Here is a 23,972-nt window from a genome sequence, read left to right as displayed (position 1 = left end):
TGCCGTCTGTCCTGTTCATGGGCTAAACTCACCTTCCACAAATCTTGAATGATACTTCTCGGTCCAGGATGGTGATCACACTGGGCAGGTGAACCGTCACTTCAAACTTTGGCAAAACTAAAGCAGAAGGAAGTAGAATCATTCATCTGAAGGAGCAATCCTTATTTTGGGCTGTTTCTGATTTTCTGTCAGGTGACTGCAGCAGACCGTATTCATCGATGACAAAGCTGTTTGTTATTAGTTCCTCTTCTTCCTCCGTCTCGACGGTGATCTTGTATTTTCCCTTCAATGCCTCGGGAATCGTGGGATAAGAGAGATCAAGGATGCCGCGGTCGATTGTCTGATCCAGCCACTGGGCGACGATATTTGATTTTGGATCCTACATGAAAACAAAGCCTGTTCACTGGCAATGTTTACTGCGGGTAAACGGGAAGGTTTCCAGAGAGCAAGCATAGCAGGCTCGTGAAGATTGAAGGAAAGCTAAATCCCCGATTAGAGGATATATATGTACGATATGTTTGCTAAACATGTTCCAGGTGCCATTCAGGGTCTCATGAAACTTACCACAAGCTGCACGTTGTACTGAAATAGAAAAAAAACCCAATTTTACTTCCCTCAGAATTAGCACAATTCACACCATGCAATAAATCTGCATTTTCTGCTTGTTCAGGAGAAACCTGTTTCCCACCAAAATGCTTTGACAGAATAGAACTTTGTGAATTTGTTCTGAATTGCGCTCCAGCACGAACCCTGGCGTTACTTCTAATGTGATTCGAATATTAAGTCCTATCTGTGCGTCACTCCCTTTGCTGTCTCCTGTGAGACCACCTTGGATCCTCCAACCAATCATCTGAAGGAACTTCACACGATTTCTGATTTAAGCTTGAAAAGTCAGAACGGACCTCCAGCCTGTATTGGTTCAGATGTTTGGGTCAAATGCAGTGGATGTTTATCCCGCTGGTGTACACAGAGCTTCACGCCCACGCGGCCTCCTTTCACCTCCCACTCTCCTGAACCAAAATAGACCTCGCTCCACAGTCACCCACTGCTTGGTAGGAATCACTCCAGATCACAACACACAAAAAAGAAAAACTCACTGTTTGCTTCACTGGGAGGAAATTGGCATCAAATGAGACGATCCGGAACTGGACTTAAAAAACAAAACAAAATGCGGAATCAGTGATAAAAGACTATCGACACAAACATCTGTTCAAAGAGGAAAGGAAGGAAGATTCCATTGAAAGTGAGAAGCTTGTGATGCGTTCACATTCTGAGCCTCATTGTTAAATCCCAGTTTCCCATGGGATCAGATTTGTTGGCTGGTTTCCATCCATCATCCAGAGACCTGTATGCAATCAGCAGACATGTGATCGCTGATATGGCTTAGGATGTTGGCCAGTTCAAGACCGGTGTCGACCAGCATGTACTGTGGCTGGGCTGGAGAGGTGCCAGTTCACCTTTTGCTAAGGTGCTCTTGAGCAAGGCAACAAAGGCCAAAGGCATTTATTCTCACAACCATTTAGCTTCTCTTCTAAATCAACACTATCCGCCCGGGACCGCTCCAGGACAAGCTGCTCCAGCTCGACGTGCCCGACTCCCTCTGCAGGTGGATCACTGACTTCCTGACGGAGCGGAGGCCGCACGTGCGGCTGGGGACTACGGTCTCGGACACCCTGACTATCAGCACCGGATCCCCCCAGGGCCGTGTACTTTCCCCCTGGCTCTTCTCCGTGTACACCAACTGCTGCACCTCCAGCCATCAGTCCGTTAAAGTTATTAAATTTGCGGACGACACCACCCTCATCGGGCTCATCTCGGATGGTGATGAGTCTGCCTATAGGCTGGAGGTGGACCGGCCGGTGTCCTGGTGTAGCAGCAACAACCTGGAGCTGAACAGCCAGAAAACAGTGGAGATGATCATGGTTTTCAGGAAAGTCACAGCCCCACCGTCCCCCCTCGCCCTCACAGACTCCCCTACCCCCATCCCCATCGTGGACTCTTTCTGTCCACGATGCGAGCTGCCATGTGATCTTGTGTCTCGCATGCAGTTGCAGTTTAACATGGCAGCATTGGCGTCTGCAAACATCACAGTGTCGCAGGATTGGCCTCCACGCAGTCACAAACATTCTCTCGAATAAATATATTCATCATCATACTCATCATCAGTCTAAGCACAAACCCCACCTTCAGAGCATTGTGTGGAAGGCACTAGAGATCTCCACCAGGCTTCCAATTTGAAGTGGGTCCCATTTCGTACGACCACCACATGCAGTAACTTTGACGGGCAGGAGGATTCGTGCTGCAGAATGCATCCTAACCCGAACCAGCACCAGCTGGTTCAGGAAGAGGGTCTGTCTGTGAACAGTTGTCATGAACAGCAGAACGGCGTTACAATTGAGATCTACTACATCCCGCCCAAACCGGGAAGCACCGCCCTGTGTACTCAACAGAGACACAATTCCTAATGTTGAAACCACAGACTCAGCATTATGCAGATTCCCTAATGTAGTCCAAAATCATGCAAGTTCAGCAGTTGGTAAGCAGAGAGAGAGAGAGAGAGAAAGAGAGCTGTATTAACAGGAAGACTGCATAGGACATATCCTTACGAAGAGCCATAACATCAATGCTTACTCAGTTGGCCTGGCTTGTAGATGGGTTTATCCGTCCTGACGATGTGGATGAGGGCAGAGGCTTTGATGAGGACCTTGGTCTCCTCTTTCAGAGACACAATCGCTCCCCGAACAATGACATGAATAAGTGCCACAGTGTCGGATTTTACTTCAGGAACCTGCAACACCACAAAGCACACACTCAGAGTAAACCCCAGGATGCATGGACCTCTGAGGACATCCGGCATCCCAAACAGCTGACATGAAGGCCTCGAACCCAGCAACAGAACTCCACCGTTCAAGGTTCAGGGTACAGGTTGTCCTCTTGCATCGACTGAGAACGAACCCCCTACCATAACCCTCTAATCCCAACCCTCTAACTCTAACCCTCCAATCCTTAATCCTATTGCCCTAACCCTCTAACCCCAAACCTCTAACCCTAACCATTTAATCCTTAATCCTATCGCACAAACCTCTAACCCTAACCATTTAATCCTTAATCCTATCGCACAAACCCTCTAATCCCAACCCTCTAACCATAACTCTCTAATCCTTAATCCTATTGCCCTAACCCTCTAAACCCAACCCTCTAACCATAACCCTCCAATCCTTAATCCTATTGCCCTAACCCTCTAATCCCAACCCTCTAACCATAACTCTCTAATCCTTAATCCTATTGCCCTAACCCTCTAAACCCAACCCTCTAATCCTTAATCATATCGCCCTAACCCTCTAATCCCAACCCTCTACCCTAACCCTCTAAACCTAACCCTCCAATCCTTAATCTTATTGCCCTAACCCTCTAATCCCAACCCTCTAACCATAACCCTCTAATCCCAACCCTCTAACCATAACCCTCTAATCCCAACCCTCTAACCATAACCCTCTAATCCCAACCCTCTAACCATAACTCTCTAATCCTTAATCCTATCGCCCTAACCCTCTAATCCCAACCCTCTACCCTAACCCTCTAATCCCAACCCTCTAACCATAACTCTCTAATCCTTAATCATATCGCCCTAACCCTCTAATCCCAACCCTCTACCCTAACCCTCTAATCCCAACCCTCTAATCCCAACCCTCTAACCATAACTCTCTAATCCTTAATCATATCGCCCTAACCCTCTAATCCCAACCCTCTACCCTAACCCTCTAATCCCAACCCTCTAACCATAACTCTCTAATCCTTAATCATATCGCCCTAACCCTCTAAACCTAACCCTCTAATCCTTAATCTTATCGCCCTAACCCTCTAATCCCAACCCTCTACCCTAACCCTCTAAACCTAACCCTCCAATCCTTAATCATATCGCCCTACCACGCGAACCCTGACCCTAACATGCTACTGGAGCTACTGTAATCAATTACACAACGCGGATTGGAACTCACTCACGCAAGAGTTGTGAGGCGTGTTTTCTATGTGTTTGTGTGTGTGTGTGTGTGTCAGGGGCACATGCAGGAGTGTAGATGGCCTCAGGCAGAAAGCAGTCTTTGTGGAAGACCAAGACAAACACCAGGGCGACTGGTGTTGTCACAGAGCTGATTGGGATTGGCGGATCATTTTGCATCAATACGTTGCTGCAGTGGTGTGAGGGAGACCGGAGAGGACATCTGTACAGGGATGTGTCAGTACGCAGCGACTAATCATTGTGCCGTTAATTCGAGGGCTGGAGTATGAGAGGAGAGAACACAGTGCCTGAAGATGGATTTAACATTGTGCTCTAGACAAACAAGTGTTATTCTTTCAGTGAAACGTGACGTGCAAAAGGCCTAACTGTGTCCAAATGTCAGACCTTGAAGTTCAAACAGGCGAAAAAGTCCTTTTCAGGACCCGTCTCCTGGATATCGATGATGTCATTGCCCAGCTGGAGGGTGACCGTCAGAGCGATGGGCTCCGTCGGGGCATGGATGTGGACACATAAAGTCTCCAGCTTCCCTGACGTCAGCTCGGAGCTCACAGTCACTGCATAAAAACTTGGGGGGAAGAGAGATGACAGTAAGTGGGCAGGGTGAGGACATGAAGTGGTCCAGTGATCCAAATGTTCCTCATAGGTCACATTTTGGGTTATATGACCATAAACCTTATTTCTGCATTAATGGGGCCTGTGCCCACAAACAAGGACACCTACCGTACTATCTAGTATCATCTTAGTCAGACAGACACACACAGAATGTAAGAGGATCACAGCCCAGGCGCTACAAATCTCTTTAGCTCACTGCTACTTTTCTCTGCAAAACATCCATCCATCCATTTTCTTGTAGAAGAGACGATCTCAACCGTCTCGTCTCCAGCCACTTCATCCGCCTTGCGGATCACGGGTGTTGCCGGAGCCTATCCCAGCTGGCTACAGGTGAGAGGCGGGGTACACCCCGGATGTATCGCCAGCGCATCGCGAGCCAGACAGAGACAGACAACCACTCACACCTACGGACAACTGGAGTGATCAATTTACTTAAATTGCACGTTTTAGGAGGAGGAAGGAAACCGGAGAACCCGGAGAACCGGGTGAGAACCCACACAGACACAGGGAGAATAAAGAAACTCAAAGAAAGGAACTGAACCCGGGACCTTCTTGCTGTGAGGCAACAGCGCTAACCACTATGCCACCCCAAGTAAAAAAAAACACTGTACACTAAATTCCCGGCATCACACAGCAGATAGATAAAGCTAGAGGCTAACATCTGGTCTAGAGTAGAAGCAAACCAACGACATCTTCAAAACACTCCACAGGAATTACTGAGCACAAGGAAAAGTAATAAAATAAAAATCACTTCCCTTTTAATCCGAGCTGTATTTATGAAATGCTTTCAGACTGATGTTCAGGTAGCGAGAATTATGTCTTAGATGTCAAGCTGTTTATTGGGGTAGATCTTCTACCACTAAAACTCTTAATGTTAGTCTGTTGTTTATAAACAGACATTAATATTTAATGTGATATTTAACTCTTGTCACTTTTAATATTTATAATACATGCTGAATAGAACACTTGTTTATCTTCCTCTAACCTGGAAGCATACTTATGAAGTACCTGCTGACCACCACAGTGTTAGGATTGATTCCATGTAACCATAGTTTTCACTCTCTCTTCACTCTCTCTCTCTCAAAATCTAATGGGGTCTAAGTTAGACCCATCTTCAGATTTTTATTCATCAAGATCCATCCAGCAAAATCTCAATATCTGCAATACGGATCTGATCAGGATTAAATTCAATAAGATAGAGACTCGCGCCCTACATGATTGCATCATAATCCACAAACATCGGTCAATAATCAACAGAGATGCTGAGGAACAAATGTTAAAGCTTCAAAGTGATCCAGAATCCAGGATCTCTTCTCGATCACAAAACTTTTATCATCTGTTCCTGGTATATAATATTCCCAGCATTTGATCAAGATCTGGCCGTAACTGTTTGTTATCTTACTAATAAACAGACAGACAGACAGAAACATAACCTCCTTGATGGAGGTAACAATTGTCAGGTATTCCACCTCACCAAGACTCTTCCTCCTGCGGGCCCCCCTGCTGAAATTATTGATGTACTTCAAGTGGAATTTGGATACCGATGAAAGCTTATGAAAGGCCTTCGGGTCATAATGAGCACAGTACGGATAACATGCAGGAATGTACAACAAGGTCAGGTCAAACGTTCTTCATGACAAAGACCTGAAAACACGATGAGAGGAATTGCAACCCTCCCTTTAAGATGATAATTGGTCATTACATCAGATAATTTAGAGGATTAACCACACACACCCATGTCAGCCATCAGTCCTGGTGCCGTTTAGTCTGAATCCGCTGAATGACACAATGGTTACGTGTTTACAGACGGAAAGCGCTGACACACGCAGCTGTAACACACACACATACATCGGATTTCTGCCTCTCTGCAGATGATCCTGAAACCAACCGCGGACTCCGCTCAGCAACGGGCCGATGTTGGATCAGGGGCGCCTTCAGGAGAGGCCGACCTGGCAAACATTGGGGGGTCTTCACAAAGTGAAAAAGGGGCCACAAAAATATTAACTTACATCAGTACTTTTGGCAAAGCAAATATAAAGGCCCTTCAACCTCCCGGCAAGTCTGACAGTTGTCTTCGTCACTTCTCACATTTGAATGCCACTGTCCGAGACTTAAAATGCTAACTCAGCAGGAATTCATTGTGTGGAATCTTTGCACATTCTGTGAGTTGGAGATTAAGTTATCGGTTAAAATATTGAGCAGTGAAGTTAGTGTGTGTGTGTGTGTGGGGGGGGGAGTAGACGCATTTCTCCTTTCCACTAGAAATGTGATGGTTTGTTTTCCTTTTTAACAGATGAAACAAACGTCCTCCTCATTTAGTCAAGTCACACTTCAAGGAGACAATAAACCAGCGTCTAATACAGGGGTCAGGAACCTATCGCTCGGGAGCCAGATGTGGCTCTTTTGATGGCTACATCTGGCTCGCAGACAAATCTTTAATTATAAAAAAAATTGTTTCGTTACACTCCTTTGCGAAAGAGCAAACCGGCGACTAGAAAGCCGGTTCGCTATGAGGCAGCGATCAGACAAAGTCCGGCTTATGTACGGCGTTCTGCTCACTGGGAAAGGGACAAACGGCGATTAATAGCGGCTCGGTCTGCGTTCAAAAACAGTGTCAAACCAGTCATTTCAGTAGGTAAGTGGTAAACATACATGCCGTTGCATCTATCTATCTATCAATCACCTAGGCAACGCAGTTGAGGCAGAGACACCGTTCAAGTGGGGTGGCTGTATTTCGCTGTTGAAAATAGCGGCCGATGTGCGCATGTGCAAAAGTGTCCACACGACGGCCCTTTTGAGAAGATAGCTGAAAGAAAAAAAGACGAGGAGTATCGTACTTTTCACTTTGTAGTAACAAAGCCATCAACAAAGCCACGCAGCACCAGAAATCACATTAATAGTAAGAAATATCCATCATTGGTTAGCAACAGAATAACAATGTCATTAAAAAGAATTCAGAGACTTATTGTACTTTAAACGTGTTATTAAATAAAATGCACACATTTACTCGTATTTACTTTTAAACATATTTTATGGCTCTCAGGGAATTACATTTAAAAATATGTGGTGTTCATGGCTCTCTCAGCCAAAAAGGTTCCAGACCCCTGGTCTAATATCTTATGATGCTGGGGCCTCTGGGGCCCTTGGGGCCCCTGGGAGTCTGGGCGCTGTCAGAACTGTCTGGTAACCAGAACCAAGAAGAAACAGGAAGTAAAATGCATGAAAAGTTGATTAGTTCTGTCTGATTTCCTCTCATACGTGCCGTGAGGCTCACAACAAACTTTGTGAGCATTTATTTCAGAACTTACGTGCCGCAGATGTTGGCCGATGTCGCGGTTTGCAGGAACACTGTTGCGATGATGACGGCAATCATTCGGAGGACAGACGCCATGTCTGCAGAGTCGGCGTTTGGAAGCAGCGGGACGAAACGAGACGACCGGAGACCGGTGACTCAGATCACAGCCAGCCGGACGATTCCCAGGAGATGGTGATTTGCTGTTTATATGTCCAGACCAAGGCCCCCCTCCCATGGTTAGAGTCACACCCTCCCAGTGCTGGATCCTTGCAGCCTCCTCATTATTCTCGGAGAAGATTAATTTCCCAGAAGTTGAACCAGTGCCCAGAGTGCAGCCACCAGTTGAAAGGAGGAAAAGACCAGTGTGACAGAAACACGAGAACATGTCAGCCTGTTGGTCTGCTGACGAGCACGCTGACAGGAACACAGAAACCTGATGATAAGAGGACTGAGCGGATTGAAATACAAGCGTTCTTTCATGAACTCAACACGGTGCGTTTAAGGTTTGACCGCCACGTCTCCAAGTAGCAGCAGAGCAGACCACAGGTATCAATGAAAAGACGAGAAGCTATGAGCAACTACACTTAAGACGATGAGCAGAGCATCAGTAGCATGAACTAAGGCTTTCAGGTACATGTATGTAACGCGACTCCGAGACGCTACAGGATGGGCTGGCTTCTGAATCCCTTCCATGGCGTTATCAGAGAAGATGAGTTCAAACTGCTGACATTCATGGACATTTCGTCCACTGCATCCCTCTCTCTGAAGACCTTTCATCATGTTGGACATTCAGTTGATGATGGTTGACAGTTACAAATAATCACATCTGGTGGGTTAAACCAGGTCCACAAGTTTGTTGGATGGCTTCAGGTGGTTTGGCTTAATTAGAGAAGAACTGCATTTCTAGATGTTTTAGAGAAAAAGGAAAACATTCTCCCATTTTATTGGAGCTTCAACACTTTTCTAAAAGAGCAAAAAGAGATAGAAAAGAATCAACTGGACCAAAGAGTGGTGGTCAGGACCCAAGAGCATGAATAAACGTCATATACAATAATACTTTGACATACGATTATAATTTGTTCCAGGACCGAGCTCATATGTCAAATCAACCATATATATAAATATATATAGGGGTTATAGAATTTCTGCTTGTGAATCTTATTGGTCACATGATACGTGACTCAAAAAGATAAAGCCATAAACTAGCGAGAATGAGTAAAAAAAATAACAAATGCCCTTAGAGAGCTTCTTTGGAAAGGGGAAAAGTCCAAGCAAGGAGAAAGAAGAGAAGGCGACGGCCTCCAGGAAAAGAAAGCTTCTTTTAACAGACAAACCAGGAGTCATACCTAAAACACAGGTTTATCTGCAGCAGACTGTGCCCCAAGTTATCGAAAGGGGAGCATTTCCTTACCTCCGTTACCAAAGTGCTGGCTCTTGTGGGGCAATTTAGTCATAGTCATAGTTAACTTTATTACCCCGCAAGGAGCAATTTAAATAAATAAATAACAGCACATAACCCAGGAAAACACAAATTACAGTGACATTCACAAAGAGTCTAATAACTGCTGATAATACAGGGATAAATGATGTTTTTAACCGGTTGGGTCGATAAACGAGGCTAAATATAACCGTGACCCGAAGAAAGCAGCGTAAATTCTCCGTACAAAGGATGACTCCCATCAGCCAGGATAGATCTGGCTCTCTCGAATGCCCTGACCTGGTACAGCGCCTGCAGGTCGATGTGAGGAACGCCTGCAATCTGGCTGCATAAGGTTACTACAACCTGATGTTTCTTTGTTGTGCTTCACAGCCAGCGAATGGTACCAGCAGATAAAAGAAACGGTTAAAACAGATTCAATAAAATAAGATAAATAAATCATTCTCATATAACACCTGCCAACATTAAAACTACGGAGCTTCCGATGGGAGCACAATCTATGGTGAGCCTTCTTACAGGCAGATGGTACCTATAAGTACTTGTACTGAGGTACCAGTTCCACCTCCTGGCTGTGTATCATGACGGAGGAAATGACCCAAGGGGTCCTCTTAAAATCGGTGGTCATCTCCTTAGTTTTAGCAACATTATTTAAAAATGATGACCCGCACCAGTACATTTACTCCAAATGTTTTAAATATGGCACCCTTCATGATCACTCTGTCATTCATTGGGTGTATAAAACAAACGAAAGCCGGTAGAGGACATAGCCTTGGGGGGGATCTGGTGGAGGAAAAAAGGACATCAGATAAAACACCAACCCTCACCCGCTGTGACCTGTAAGTTAAGAAGTCCATCAGCCCCGAAATTGGACCCACATCAATGTTAAAAATGTTCAACAACCTGTTGGATGCAGTTAAAAGCAGAAGAAAAGTCCAAAAAAGTTAACGGACTAGGGACTGGGTCCCCTCAAGATGCTTAAAAACCAGGTTGAAAATCGTCCCTGTCGTGTCGTCCACACCTCTACCTGACCTGTAGGCAAACTGAAGAGAGTCCAACTTATCATAGACGGAGTCCAGCAGAACATTTTTAACCAGTTTCTCAAAAGTCTTCATGACCAGAGAGAGACCAGAGATTTTTGATTTTTAAAAACAGACACCTCCTCTCTAAAATCATGCACATTAAAACAATTATAAAAAAGACCATTGAGTTCATTAGAAAAGTCCAGATCTGATGCCCCATTAAAAGTGATGGACAATGCTTAGACTTCATCCCCAGCCTGTTCTTCACCCCGTCCCATGCAGGGCGAGAGTTATCAGAACTCAACAGGTGTTCCACTCTGTCTTTATGCTTAGCAAACTTGAGCTTCCTTTCCCCCTGTTTGGACAGCTCCCGATGTCGCGCCTTGTCCCTCTGGTAAAAACGAATGTTCTTCAGAGCTGTTTTCACAGATTTAGTAGCCCAAGACTTATTATTAGAATAAATGTTAATAGATTTCCAAGGAGTAATCATCTCCTCACAAAAGGAGATATAAGCAACTTTGGAACTCTTTAGACAAGTCGTTAAAAAACTATTATCTACGTACACAATGTTTAAGTCTAATTTGGTGAAGTATATTCTGTCCAGACATGTATAGTATTTTGAAATAAATTTGTAGTTTGTATGATCTTTGTTCTTTTTGTTTTTTTTTGTTTTGATTTTGGGTTTTATTTTTAAAATTGATTTTATTTTACTTTATTTTATTTTCTCTATTTTCTTTCTTTCTTTTGCTCAGTTTGTTTGCTGGGTTTTTCCTTGTATCTTTTCCTTGTTAGCTTTTATTTAACTTCCTTTTTTTTGGTTTTATATATATATTGATTGATTTTGTTTAGTTAATTTGAACTTGAGGGGAGGATTTTTATATAAGCCCTTGCGGCTTCTTTTCCTCTTCTGCACTATTATTTGCCTTTGTAATGTTTTGTTTATGTTTATTATGGTGAATATGAATAAAATGAAATGAAAATGAAATGAAGCAGACACAGTTTCAGCCAGTGCCCATCAGTGTGTGAATGATTGTCTGTGCGTGTGTCGCGGTGGTGACGTGTCTGAGGTGTGCCCCGCCTCTCGCCCAATGCAAGTTGGGATAGGCGCCAGCAGACCAACTGCTACCTGCAAAGTGGGAAAGCCGCTGTGGATGAAACGATCGTCTCAAATAAAATGGATGGATGGATAAATTCAGGGATGAACTGAATTTCAGACATGAACAGAAATGTCAACTTGCAGCTGCTTAACAAAGATTCATGTACCACCCGCTGAAAACCAGTAAATCACGCTGCAGTCTTGTTTATCATTGGAACTGCTTGTTCCTGATTTGTGGCTGATTAAAGATCAACCCCCAAAGCAGAGACCAGTTTGACACTGTCTAGGTAACATGACCACTTCACATGTCTCTGCAGAATCTTATCATGTGCATTCTTTGCCTTTTCCAGCCGACAATTAATGTTTTGGTTTGGGCTCACGTTTACTTGTTTTTTGACCCAAGCAGGGCACCATACTTGTATCATGAATCCATATAGAAATAACCGGTTTTAATCAACAACATGCTGTTTGATGGTTTTATTTTTTGTTGCTAGACATAATGCGCATTTAAAGATCTAAATCAATTATAATGTCTTGGAAAGCTTCTCCTTTTTAAAATATTGAAAATACTGTAACTGTAATGCAAGAAAACGATTGCTGAAAATAAAAAGCCAGTCATCATCTCCTGACTCCAAGCTGCTGGATTACAACACGCACTATATAATGAATAAAATGTCTGTTTCTGTATTGGATCACACATTCAGGAAGGTCCTGTTCACCGACCTACTGACAGAAGTTTAAAGAAGGCCCAGAAATGTGAACAGCTGTATAAATTTAAGAGTCTTCTTCGTGTCAGATGGATTTACCACCAAAAACAAACCTCTTTCGGTGTTTCCATCTTACAAACCAACCCCCAACTGGCTGTGTGTGTCTCTCTCTGCCTCCCAGCATCAGGCTGTGGCTCAGCTACCACAGGGAGCCTGAAGGAGGTGCTGTGGGAGAACATTGTTTGAACTCCAGTAAACCGCAGCTCCCTTCAGCTTCGAGATCAAAGGAGGAAGATTACCAACAACCTTCTCTAATGAGAACACAAAGCCTGGGACACACTGGTACTACTCCCCCAAACCACAGCCTTCCTACGAAAGGAACAGAGACAACTGTAATCTAGCAATGTGCGTTTCTGTGGATGTTGAGTGCTGCGACAAATGGAGTTCATAAATAGCTGTATTCAATGAAAGAAGCTGCGCTATCATAACAACGGTCCACTGAAACTGGTGGATGAAATAAAATGGTTTAGTGGTGAACAATAGGCTAGGAGAGGTCAGGGTAGGATGGGGTAGGCTCTTAGTGGTTAGGGGAGCGTACTTAGAAGAGGATGGGGTAGGGTAGTTAGGAGAGGTTAGGCTGGGGTTCTTAGAAGAGGATGGGGTAGGGTAGTTAGGAGAGGTTAGGGTAGGGTTCTTAGAAGAGGATGGGGTAGGGTAGTTAGGAGAGGTTAGGGTAGGGTTCTTAGAAGAGGATGGGGTAGGGTAGTTAGGAGAGGTTAGGGTAGGGTTCTTAGAAGAGGATGGGGTAGGGTAGTTAGGAGAGGTTAGGGTAGGGTTCTTAGAAGAGGATGGGGTAGGGTAGTTAGGAGAGGTTAGGGTAGGGTTCTTAGAAGAGGATGGGGTAGGGTAGTTAGGAGAGGTTAGGGTAGGGTTCTTAGAAGAGGATGGGGTAGGGTAGTTAGGAGAGGTTAGGGTAGGGTAGTTAGGAGAGGTTAGGCTGGGGTTCTTAGAAGAGGATGGGGTAGGGTAGTTAGGAGAGTTTTGCCCGTAGGTGTGAGTGTGTGTGTGTCTGATTGTCTGTCTCTGTGTTGCCCTGCGATGAACTGGCGGCTTGTCCAGGGTGTAACCCGCCTCTCGCCCATTGACTGCTGAGATAGGCTCCAGCTTGGCCCGCGACCCGATAACAGACAAAGCGGTTGGCAAATGAATGAGTTTAATCCGTTCCGTCTAAAAACACTCAATTCAACAGAATGACTATGGAAAAAACGTCCAATTGCTATATAGATACACACAAAATGATATAATGAATGATATACAGTATTACTGCAATATAAAATGTTATTTTATTATGAGTTTTACCTTTAAGACAGACGATAGCGCGAACAGCGGCGTGCTGTGCCAGGAGGAGAGAGGGAGGGAGGAGGGGAGAGTTGGACGGTACGTAACACTTTATACAGTACTTATACCTTACAGGTACTACATGAACTTAGACATAGTAGTTCTGCCTCTGGAAGGCTTTGTGTTCTTGATTGCATCCTTCTGGTTGAGGATTGTACACATCGTCGATGTACTGGCGTCTCCCATCACTTACGGACACCACGGTCACGTTGATGGATCATTTCATGCTTCATCTCCATCGTCATCATCGTCTTTCCTTCTCACTGACATCCTCACCGCTCGCTTTCTTTGGACCCATCACTGATCAGGAATACTCACAGGTACAGCCAGAATCACTGAACGAGTGAAGCGCGCTCGGAGCGCTCGGCCATCTAGCGTCAGCATCGGGAAGCGCACTCGCACCTCAAATTTATGCTCGCATCTCGGAACGCTTTTATGTCAAATCACTCTTATGTCGAGGTATTAGTATATATATATAAATACACACATATGCAAATGTAATTTTCCTTCAGGATGAATTAAGTATATACTGTATATTTAAAGTTAAGGACAATGCCATTTGCGTGTGTGTGTGTGTGTGTTCTGGATGTGTGGGCCTGCAATTCTCCAGCATGGATGTTGGAATTCTCTCTGGGTGTAACACTCCCTTGGCTCTCTATCGCAGAGATGAGGGGAGAGAGAGTGACACCCCCCCCCCCCCCCCCCCCTCCTCACATCTTCTCCTCAGGGAACACTTATCAAAACAATATGCCGACTGTCATTCTCTTGTTCTCTCTCAAACACTCACACTCGCGCGCGCACACACACACACACACACAGCATATTTTACCACTTTGAAGTCTCGTCATCCTGATGCTTTTTTAATCCCCCTCGTCCTGTCTCTCCGTGTAATCCCACTGTAACTGCAGGGATTCTTAACAATTCACTCCACTCGGCTATTCAAATACAACTGCTCATCAACAAATGACAATATGTTGAGACCAACTATTGAATGGAAGGCTGCGTTTAAACGGGCTGAAGCTCTGGCACCGCCATGCCTCGCTCCCTCCGAGTTGCCAATCCCTGTAAAAACTTAATGTAAGCAGGATTCACAGGGAGCTGCTGGTGATGAAATTATGCTGTAACTGATACCAATGTACCATCGTGGATGGGAGTGCGGCTGCCGGTGTGTGTTTGAAGCAGGCTCTTCCCATCCCACGGCGCTAGTGCTCCCGGATGGGGGGTACAGTACAAACGGATGGAGGGCAATCCAGCACAAAAAGCAAGCAATCGTTGACCGCGGCACGGACGCAGCCTGAAGCGAATGGGCTCACTGCTGCATCCGATGCGGCCGTTCACCTTACTGTAAATATTCAACCTAGAAGCAGGAGGCCAGCTTTCATGCCAAGATCCCGATGGCTTTTCAGCTTTCCTGGGACTGAGATTTGGATTTTAGATCTGAGGCTGAGGAGGAGGCTGGGGAGAGGACGGCTTGGTCTGGACCTGCTGGACCTGCGGCCGGGATCGGCAACATGAATGAATGAATAGTATTAAAAACAGACTCCATCACATCTGAAATTTATAATCTGATTTTAAAATGAGTGAAAAATCAAATATTCCATGTTTTTTTCCCCTTTTACATCCTTAAGGAACCGTCTCTATCATATATATATATAAACACAGTCTTTAGGAAAGACTGGTTGGAGATGATTGCAGGAGCATTGCATGCATCACCACAACTTTTTCTGATCCCCGTGACCCGAGATGATTAGGAATTCATGCGCAACTAAAGAGATGCCTCATGCATAATAAAACTGCACTGTCTGCAAAATAGTGAGATGAGCTCTGTAAACAATGGGGGAGTTAGAGGCAGAGAAACCCAAACCACAGCAAAGCCAAAAAGATATAGATATTTATTTGGGGGGTGGAGGCAGAGTTGCCTATAGCAACAGAAAGGTCTGGTTGTTTTTAATCAGCTTTTGGTTCACGGCGCGGCAAAAGAGCTCACCCACTCAAGTAATGCTATCCTGTGCTTACTAATGAGGGTGGGGAGGGGGGGGGGTCCTACCGCAACACCAGACCAAACAGGTACAAGGAGTCTAAACAGAGGGGCATATTAACCCCCCCGACAAGTGTTGATGTGGTTGGTTCTAAAGATGAACCATCTCTCTCTCTCACACGCACACACACACACACACACGCACGCACACACACACACACTGTTGTTTTAAAAGCAGTTCCTGTAAAACAAAGAAAAACGATCCAGTGATAAATAAACCCTGTTGCCCCACAGCAAGAAGGTTCCGGGTTCCATTCCTATGTTCTCCCTGTGGGTTCTCTGTGAGTCTATGTGTGGTGAACTGGCGGCACGTCCAGGGTGTACCCCGCCTCTCGCCAGCAGACAGCTGGCCTCGGCTCCAGCACGACCCGTGACACAGAGTTTTGGATAAGTCGCTCAGAAAATGAATGAAAGTAATTGTGGATCAATCCCTTCATCCAAATCCATCACTTATATCACATGTGTCAAACTCAAGGCCCGGGGGCCAAATGTGGCCTCCAAGTCATTTTTTGTGGCCCACGAGAGCTGTGTGCAGACATTAGTTTTTGTAAAATGCTGCATCTGTCACACATGTTCTTAACAGCCCACAAGTGTTGGTTGTACTGCAGTTCTGCCCCTCTCAACTGTAACAAAAGAGTTTTGAACAAGTTTAATGCCATAACTTGTGTTGGATGATATTTTTCTTTATTTATTATTTAATATTATTTACTTGAATAAGTTTGATTATTGATCGATGGAGTAGTGTGGTTTTCTTAACCTGATCAATTGAAAGGATTTATGTTATGATAACAGCAATAATCTATCCATATATTTTTACTACTATACAATTGAATATGCAATGTTTGTAACTTAAGTAGTGAACTGATCAAGCGGAAACATTCAGCAACATGGCAATAACAATAGCAACACGCTGCAGTCAGGAAATCAATAATCTGCTGGCAGTGACTATTGAATGTTATTTGAACTTTTTTGTTTTTTCCAGCATGTGCTGACATGTTGACCCCGGCGACATATGGCGCTCAGGATCAGCCCTGGACAGCTCCATAGGGCTACATATGGAGCTGTCCAGTGCTGAACCTGAAAGTGACGCGGCAATGACTCGGGGAATGTTCTTTATCTTGCCCACTTCGGTTGTTTTTTTTTGGTTTGCTCATGTCCATGACAAGACAAGGTGGTGGCTTTTTGGTTTTGCTTTGATTTTGTATCGATTATCTTTGTTCCTGCGTGATGATTGCATTTGAATGGAACTTTTCCACATTATTAGATGTGCTAATTTATTCCCATCTTGGTTCATACTTATGATTTTATCGTTTACAGTATGGCTTTCTCTAACAATTTTTAAGTTACAACCTTTTCAAAAAGTGATATCAAAACTGAATATTTTATTGTAATTACTGTGGTGGCTAAAGATATAAATAAAAAAATAAATAGTTATTTAACAGCATGTTAAGGAGTAGTTACATTCATTTTACATTAAATGACATTACATTTAGTTACATTTTTTTACTGTGTTACGGTTTACATTTGGCCTTTGGAGGGCAAACATGACGCTAATGTGGCCCTCGGAGAAAATGAGTTTGACACCCCTGACTTATATAATTGATGGATGGAAGGATGGACAGACAGACACTTATCAAAGCGTCATTGGGCAAGATCCTGATCTCCGAACTGTCCCAGTATCAGTTCCGCTGGTGTGTGACTGGTTACTGGTCCTAAGGGTGATAGAAGTACAGGCAGAAACACAAACATTCTGGCCAATCAGCTGGTCTCTGGGCGTAAACATTTTCCTCTAAATGTTTACATGTATAATATCATGTCACATTCTGCGTCTTCTTGTTCTCCGTGTTCCGCAGAGGAACAAAACACACAAATAGAAGAGATTAATCATTTGTTTTCTCATCATTTTCTGTACTCCTGTATAAAATTAAATAACAACAACAACAATAATGCTATGGTGCATATTTGTGTGAAACATAGTTATGAAGTGACTATATATATTATTGATATTTTGGACTGTAGACTCACACAAATTGATGGAAGCGATGTTAAAACAGTGGATCAACGATAAAATAAAGTTTCTTCTGCTCCCCACAGCTCACTGGTGGTAAACCAGTCCCACGCTGGTGCTAATGTGTGATGATTAGGAATCAGTGGAATGAAAAAAAATCCCTCCATAAACCAATGGCGTGGCCTCAGTGTTACACAGCTCAACGAATCCCCTGCGGATCTGATGCAACAGGGCTGCAACTGAACTGACACCTCCGCACTGCAACAGCGTGTCCTTCCGCCGCGGCGCTGCTGAAACTAGTGCCGCTGCTTCCAACGTCGGCGTTGCTGCGAGTGGCGGCGGGTCACGATTCACTCGGGCGTTCCAATCAGTTCACAGACGGGACTGAGATCATGACGTCATCGTCACGCAAATCCTCTGAGCAGCAAGCGAACAAAGAAACCCGTCCGTTCCCTTCCAGAGGAGAAAACCAAGCTGGAGCCTGTCCCTATACTGACAGCGGGCCAGAGGCGGGGTACACCCAGGACTCGTCGCCAGCGCATCGAGGGGCCACACAGACAGACAACCACTCTCACACACACACACACTCACACACTCACGGACAATTTGGAGTGATCGGTGCCCGTGAGTTGCATGTTTTCAGATACATGTATGAGGAAGCAGGAGAACCCACACAGACACGGGGAGAACATACAGACATGCATAGAACATACCACCCCACACAGACACGGGTAGAACATACAGACACGGGGAGAACATACAGACACGGGGAGAACATACAAACACGGGGAGAACATACAAACATGCATAGAACATACAACCCCACACAGACACGGGTAGAACATACAAACCCCACATAAAGAAATTGAGGCTGAGGCCCCTAATGAAGTCTACAGTTTTCAGTAATACAATCAGTATTTCTACCATGTTTATAAATAAAAATAGAAAATACCATGCAACTGTAGAACACTGTGATTATAATACACTTAAGCAGTGTTTCCCCCGTGGGTCTATGAACATGCAGAATAAAGAAAGACTTTGGTGAACCGTGTGACTGAAATGTTTTGGCCATTATTATTTGTGCCCAGTGGAGTCTGACAGGAAACGGACTCGGTCTGAGGCGGTTCGGGCAGAAAGCACTTCGGATTCGTTGCGTCTCTGCAGAACGGGAAAGTCCCCAGCCTGATGACGTAACAGCTGCGCGAACGCTGCAAGCGGCGGATGAATCTTGCCCTCTGTGATCAGGTCCGGATGAGAGGAGTTTGGAAGAAGTCGCGGATTTAAAAACTTTCTTTGCTGCATGTGTGCCCGTTGAAATCTGTCTTCACGCCGCCTTCCTGACGCGGGAGCGGAACATGGCTCTGTGAAGAACCCGCCGTCGTCTTCCTCAGCAGGGACGCTCGCGCGCTTCGCTTTCCGCAGCGCACTTTCCCCAACTCTCCAGAAACTATGGGGTGAGTACGGCAGCCGGGGAGGTCCATTCCGGTCCAACCTGACGCTCCTCCGCTGCTCATCGAAGCTAGTCTAGAAAATATGGTTTATTTGCTTCATGCTCACTTTGAAATGTTCCATAAAAAAAATGGAAAAGACGTATTTTAATGGTTTCTCTGAACTTCCTGTTTTGTTTTTGTGATGACATGAATTAATTGTTGCTTCACATCACAAAGTCAGAGATGAAGGAGAAATTCAGAAACAAGTTGCATAAATCTTTAAATAAAAAAGTTACTCTTTTGTCTCTGAAATGGGAACTTTTGCTCACATTTGTCGAAATTAAGTTGTTTATTTTGATTTCGTGGCTAAATATTTGTGTTTGATTCTCCCGCAGGTCCTCAGGCGTTTCCGCATCGCTCGCGTCCATCCAGTCTGCCGTTTGCGCTTTTGAACAATTCAATCGAAGCAGACGACACAATGGCGGCATCGATCCTTCGCAAGAAAATTCCCCCCATTTTCACGGGCGATCTCTGCGCTCCCTTTTTCCGACAGGCTAGCCGCAGCCAATCACGGCTCAGGAAGGGGGTGGAGCCAGCGGCGAGGCAGCAGTTAATTGGTGAGTTCGGCCGAGACGCTTTTTTATTTTTCCACATCCCGAGGTCGGAGCCGCAGTGCAGCGCGGGACTAATGTCGTACAGTGAGTACAGCTAAGTGGATGTTTATCGAATGCAGACGATGCTGTTCAATCATTTTCAGATGATCGGTTAGTTGTTCATTTGGACTCGTTGGATTAGTTGCTTGGTTTTTATTTTATTTTTTTTCACATTTATCGTCTCCACCTTGTGTGATTTCATGTTTCTCGCCTGTATTTTTAATTCAGTTATTCCACAGAGCCGAGGAATGCCCGCACTGACGCGATTCTTTTTCTGTTCATTTTCACAGGCAATGGTCACTCAGACTGGATGACGGAAAAGGTTGATCTGTCTTCATTTGTATCGACAACCGAGTCTTCGCCGAGCTCATCCCTTCCGCCCTCGCCATTAGAACGAGATGTCAAAGTGCCCTCAGATCTGGAGGTCATGACCTCTCTACTGCAGGAGGAGCTGGCCCAGCTGGAGGATTACTTCCGCGCCGAGTCCACGACCACGACAAACAAGTTGGACAAATCCTCAAAATGTGAAAAAGGTGCCCAAGCCATGGGCTCCCAGTCTTATTATCAGTTACCCTATGGCTCGTATGGGACTGGCCAATCAGAAACCAGCCCTGTGGTGGTTACCTTGGCAACAGGGGAGCTGGACTTGACCACCTTCTGTGGCGGACCCATCAGCAGAACTAAAATCGCTCGCCCCGCTCCGTACAACTACCACCACCGCTACCACCACAACAACGGGCGAAGAATCCTCAGCGAGGCCACGAAAGTCGGGGAGGAAGCGGGACTGGATTCGTGGGGCTCCAGAGGGAGTTACTCAGGAAGCACAGAGTTCTCTGTGAACCACTACTCCACGCTGAAGACAGTCAGCAAGAACAGCCTGGGCGGCGTCAAGAAGGTGAGAGAATGTGCTTTATCGTTGAAGGAAGAGGAGAGCTATTGTTTTTCCGAAGGAATGTTTTGTAGCGAAGAGATTGCCCGGGGGTTCTGCCTCGGGGGTTCGTACGACGGCCACCACAAGCGAGAGGGGCAGTTGATGCACAACGTGAAGGTCAATGTGAGTTACGACAGCGCGGGGCTGGAGGTGTTGCACTGCAGCAAAGATGGAGGACTTTCTGCCGGTATCCCCCAAGAGACAATGATGGCGGGCGACGGCTACTTTCACCAGTCCATGGCCAGCACGGAACCTTTCCACAGCTTTATCGGGGACCTGGACCCGCCGCCACAGGCGCAGGCTGCAGAGCCCCAGCACAGCCACTACCTCTATCCAGAATGCCTTGCAGACCAAAGCTATGAATGTCTGTCCAGAGGGGATGGGGACGGGACTCTGTTGGGTGCCTCCATCCACCGCCCCGCCCAGAGGCTGAAGGACGATCCCTGCGCCATCAAGCCTGCCCTGGTGATGAGCGTCGGCTCCCTGGAGTGCGGCGGCGGAGAGAGGAAGCAGAAGAAGAGAGACCAGAACAAAACCGCTGCTCACAGGTAAAGAGGCGCGCCTAATCTCCGTATTTCGTGCTTTTAGTCCTGAACACCTGACTCCTTATTCATGACTGCAAAAATGAAACGTTGTCACTGTGGCAGGCTGTTATGGACGATCAGGCTTCGAGAGTTGGTCGGATCATTGGTGCTCTGCTTTAAATGTTCTGTGGAGTGGAGGAGGGAAGGGAAAGCCCCGGTCTGCCTGCCAAATGCAGCCCCACCTAACAATTTCCTGATGTCTCTGGTAGTTCCGTGATTCACAGGCTGGACAGAGAAGTCCTGGTCATAATGTTAGAGAGAGCAAAGCAGTAAGAAGAACAACCTGCTGCCTGAACACAGATGGACCGGCATGGTCTTTCGGGGGGGGGGGGGGGTCTGCCAGATGTGGTTAAAAGATCAAATCATCATGAATGAAGAAGCAACAGAGCGAGAAAAAAAAAATCTGTACATCTCACTCTTTTTCCACTGCAGGTACAGGGTGCGTAAGAGGGCGGAGCTGGACTCTCTGGAGGAGGAGCTTCACGGCCTCGAGGGACAGAACCGGGAGCTTCGTGACAAGGCGGAGTCGGTGGAGCGTGAAATCCAGTATGTCAAAGACTTGCTGATCGAGGTCTACAAGGCTCGCAGTCAGCGGCTCAAACAGGATGGCAGTGCCTAAAATGTCTTCGCCGGCCTCGCCGCCGACGTCCCAACCAGCACCGAGAAAGACGTCAGGTCAAGCACCAGCTGGGTTTCTGCCTCCGCGGAAAGAAATGGTCGTTTGCATGATTTCGGTAGTTCTTTTCTAAAAAAAAAAACCAATAAAATAAAGCACAATAAAATGAGACGTATGTGGAATTATTCAGAGTGGATGGAGGCGAAGATACCTTGAAGAGGAGAGGAGGAGTCTGGGACCGGATCGGAACCAGCCTCGGTGGGATGGACTGTGGATGCTGAACTTGTCCGTGACCACTGTGATCCGAACTGCACTCAGCCTCGCGACGCTCACGCCCGCAGCGACTGGTTGGCTCCAGTTAGCGCTAGTGACCCAATTCACTTGTGGTTGTTGTGATGAAATTTAGCAGCATTGAGGCAGATCCGTATTAAATATATATATATATTTTATTGTATTTTTCCTTAACGATGTTCAGTTATTTCATTAATGAGTCATTTGCAGAACAAAGGGGGTTTGCTGGAGACGCTGCGTGACGTGCTCCGCAGACGGGGACATTTTTGGAACCTTTGTATCGCTGAAATGTTGCGTATCTGCTCCGCCGAAGACCCGATGCATGTTTGATTTTGGGAAAAGCATGTGTGAGCGTGTTTTGAAGGTGCTATTCTGTTAACTTGCATGGCTTCCCATCTCCAGTCTGCCTTCATCTTTGTCATCCGCTGGAGATGGTTCTCTTGGTTCCCCGTCAGTGATGCTCAGGTCTTTGTTTTTTTTTTGCTGTGAGAAACTTCCGTCGACCTCTTTCCTTTTCTCTCTCTCTCTCTCTCTCTCTCTCTCTCTCTCACTGTATTTTGCGAACAAGCAATCACCTGTTGATGCGACAATAAATCCTTGTTGAATTCATGGGAATTCTGTTTTCAATTGATCCATTAGACGTATCTGAAATTCTGGTCCTTTTTAATCAAGGTAAGGTATCAGGTCAGTCTTAGCCAAATAAAGCCGTTCTCTAGTATCCCTGATCTCTGGACTCTCACACATGCAGAGCATCGATCCGTCATTCCGCAATGTACGCCAGGAAAGAAGGGGGGATTACGGGGTAGGAACAACCCCTCCTGCCCGTACATCTCTGTTTCCAGCCCTCTTTTTGCAGTCAAGATCTTTTCCCAGGGGTCACTGCTGGACAGCAGCAGACATGACACCTGACCGACAGAGCCACGCCTTACCTTAGATTGGTCACCTACTGAAAAACAAACAGGAAGTGTGTTGGGTAAAACGCCACCGCCTCATTTTCTCCGCTACTTCAGTTTTGCTGCTGCTGAGGTCGAGCCTCGGGCCTGACGGGAGCGATGCGGCGCTCCAACAGACAACGCATCTCATCTCCCAGCTCATGTCGGGTGTGTGTGTGTGTGTGTGTGTTTGAGAATGTGTGTGAAATCCCTTGGTATCCGAGCAGTTGTCCGCCTTTCAAGTGCATGAGGCAATATCACACAATAGTTGCAGGAAGAAGCGAGAGACGCGAGTGAACTGTAAGAATCCAGAAGCGGAGGGCGGACTGAGGATGATGCCGGGTATTGATCCGGCAATCTTGCTGTTCTGGGCTTAATGAAAGGCAAGGTGAAAAATAAATGTACTCATTATCCTGTTTAAAATGTGTCGAAGGAAGCGCCTCTGTATAAAACGAGTTAGCTTTATGTGAGGTGATCTGTTTCCAAATAAATTTCATATACCACACAAACAAATGCACAGAGAACAATTTGATATATTTAACAAATTATTTAAGTACATTTTAGCAAAATGAAATATTGTTTTAAGATTAATGTGTAATGTAATGTCTTTTTACACTTGAATCTCATTCACTTTTTGATTATTGTCATACATATACATATATACATATACATACATACATACATACATACATATATATATATATATATATATATATATGAGGCCATGTAAAATTCAAAAATCTATCTCTCAATTGATTTGTACTAAAAAATATACTTTACATTTAACTTCAACAGCTTTAGATTATTTTTTTTTTAATCACCCATTTATAGTTTAAATACTGAGACGAGACGTGTGGTGAGGCAGCAGCCAGCTGAGCCTCACCATGGATTACACCAGGGGGCCCG

At 45.4% G+C, this 23,972-nt stretch overlaps 2 protein-coding genes across 2 annotated transcripts in view; one reads left to right on the top strand and one right to left on the bottom strand.

Annotated features, from left to right (window-relative positions):
- Positions 1–8,021, bottom strand: part of LOC137901198 (alpha-2-macroglobulin-like protein 1) — a 29,787-nt gene extending 21,766 nt beyond the window's left edge. The window contains 6 exon segments of the mRNA XM_068745207.1: positions 33–117; positions 208–396; positions 1,094–1,150; positions 2,632–2,788; positions 4,403–4,583; positions 7,939–8,021. Coding sequence (XP_068601308.1) covers positions 33–117; positions 208–396; positions 1,094–1,150; positions 2,632–2,788; positions 4,403–4,583; positions 7,939–8,021 — 752 coding nt within the window.
- An 11,035-nt stretch (positions 8,022–19,056) lies between these two features.
- atf5b (activating transcription factor 5b) lies at positions 19,057–21,997 on the top strand. The gene is made up of 4 exons (XM_068745648.1): positions 19,057–19,083; positions 19,455–19,676; positions 20,003–21,191; positions 21,660–21,997. The coding sequence occupies exons 2-4, from the start codon at positions 19,538–19,540 to the stop codon at positions 21,844–21,846; spliced, it is 1,515 nt and encodes a 504-aa protein (XP_068601749.1). The 5' UTR covers positions 19,057–19,083; positions 19,455–19,537; the 3' UTR covers positions 21,847–21,997.
- The last annotated feature ends 1,975 nt before the right edge of the window (positions 21,998–23,972 follow it).

This window comes from Brachionichthys hirsutus, chromosome 11, assembly GCF_040956055.1.
Source record: "Brachionichthys hirsutus isolate HB-005 chromosome 11, CSIRO-AGI_Bhir_v1, whole genome shotgun sequence".
In the NCBI taxonomy this organism is placed as follows: domain Eukaryota; kingdom Metazoa; phylum Chordata; class Actinopteri; order Lophiiformes; family Brachionichthyidae; genus Brachionichthys; species Brachionichthys hirsutus.
Note: the sequence above shows the minus strand (reverse complement) of the source record. Positions and strands in the feature narration are given on the sequence as shown.

Bases quoted from the DNA above. Each gene is read 5' to 3' on its own strand.
- atf5b (XM_068745648.1), top strand. From the start codon at position 19,538: ATGGCGGCATCGATCCTTCGCAAGAAAATTCCCCCCATTTTCACGGGC. The intron at 19,677-20,002 runs GTGAGTTCGGCC...TCATTTTCACAG, and splicing joins GGCGAGGCAGCAGTTAATTG to GCAATGGTCACTCAGACTGG. The intron at 21,192-21,659 runs GTAAAGAGGCGC...TTTCCACTGCAG, and splicing joins AACAAAACCGCTGCTCACAG to GTACAGGGTGCGTAAGAGGG.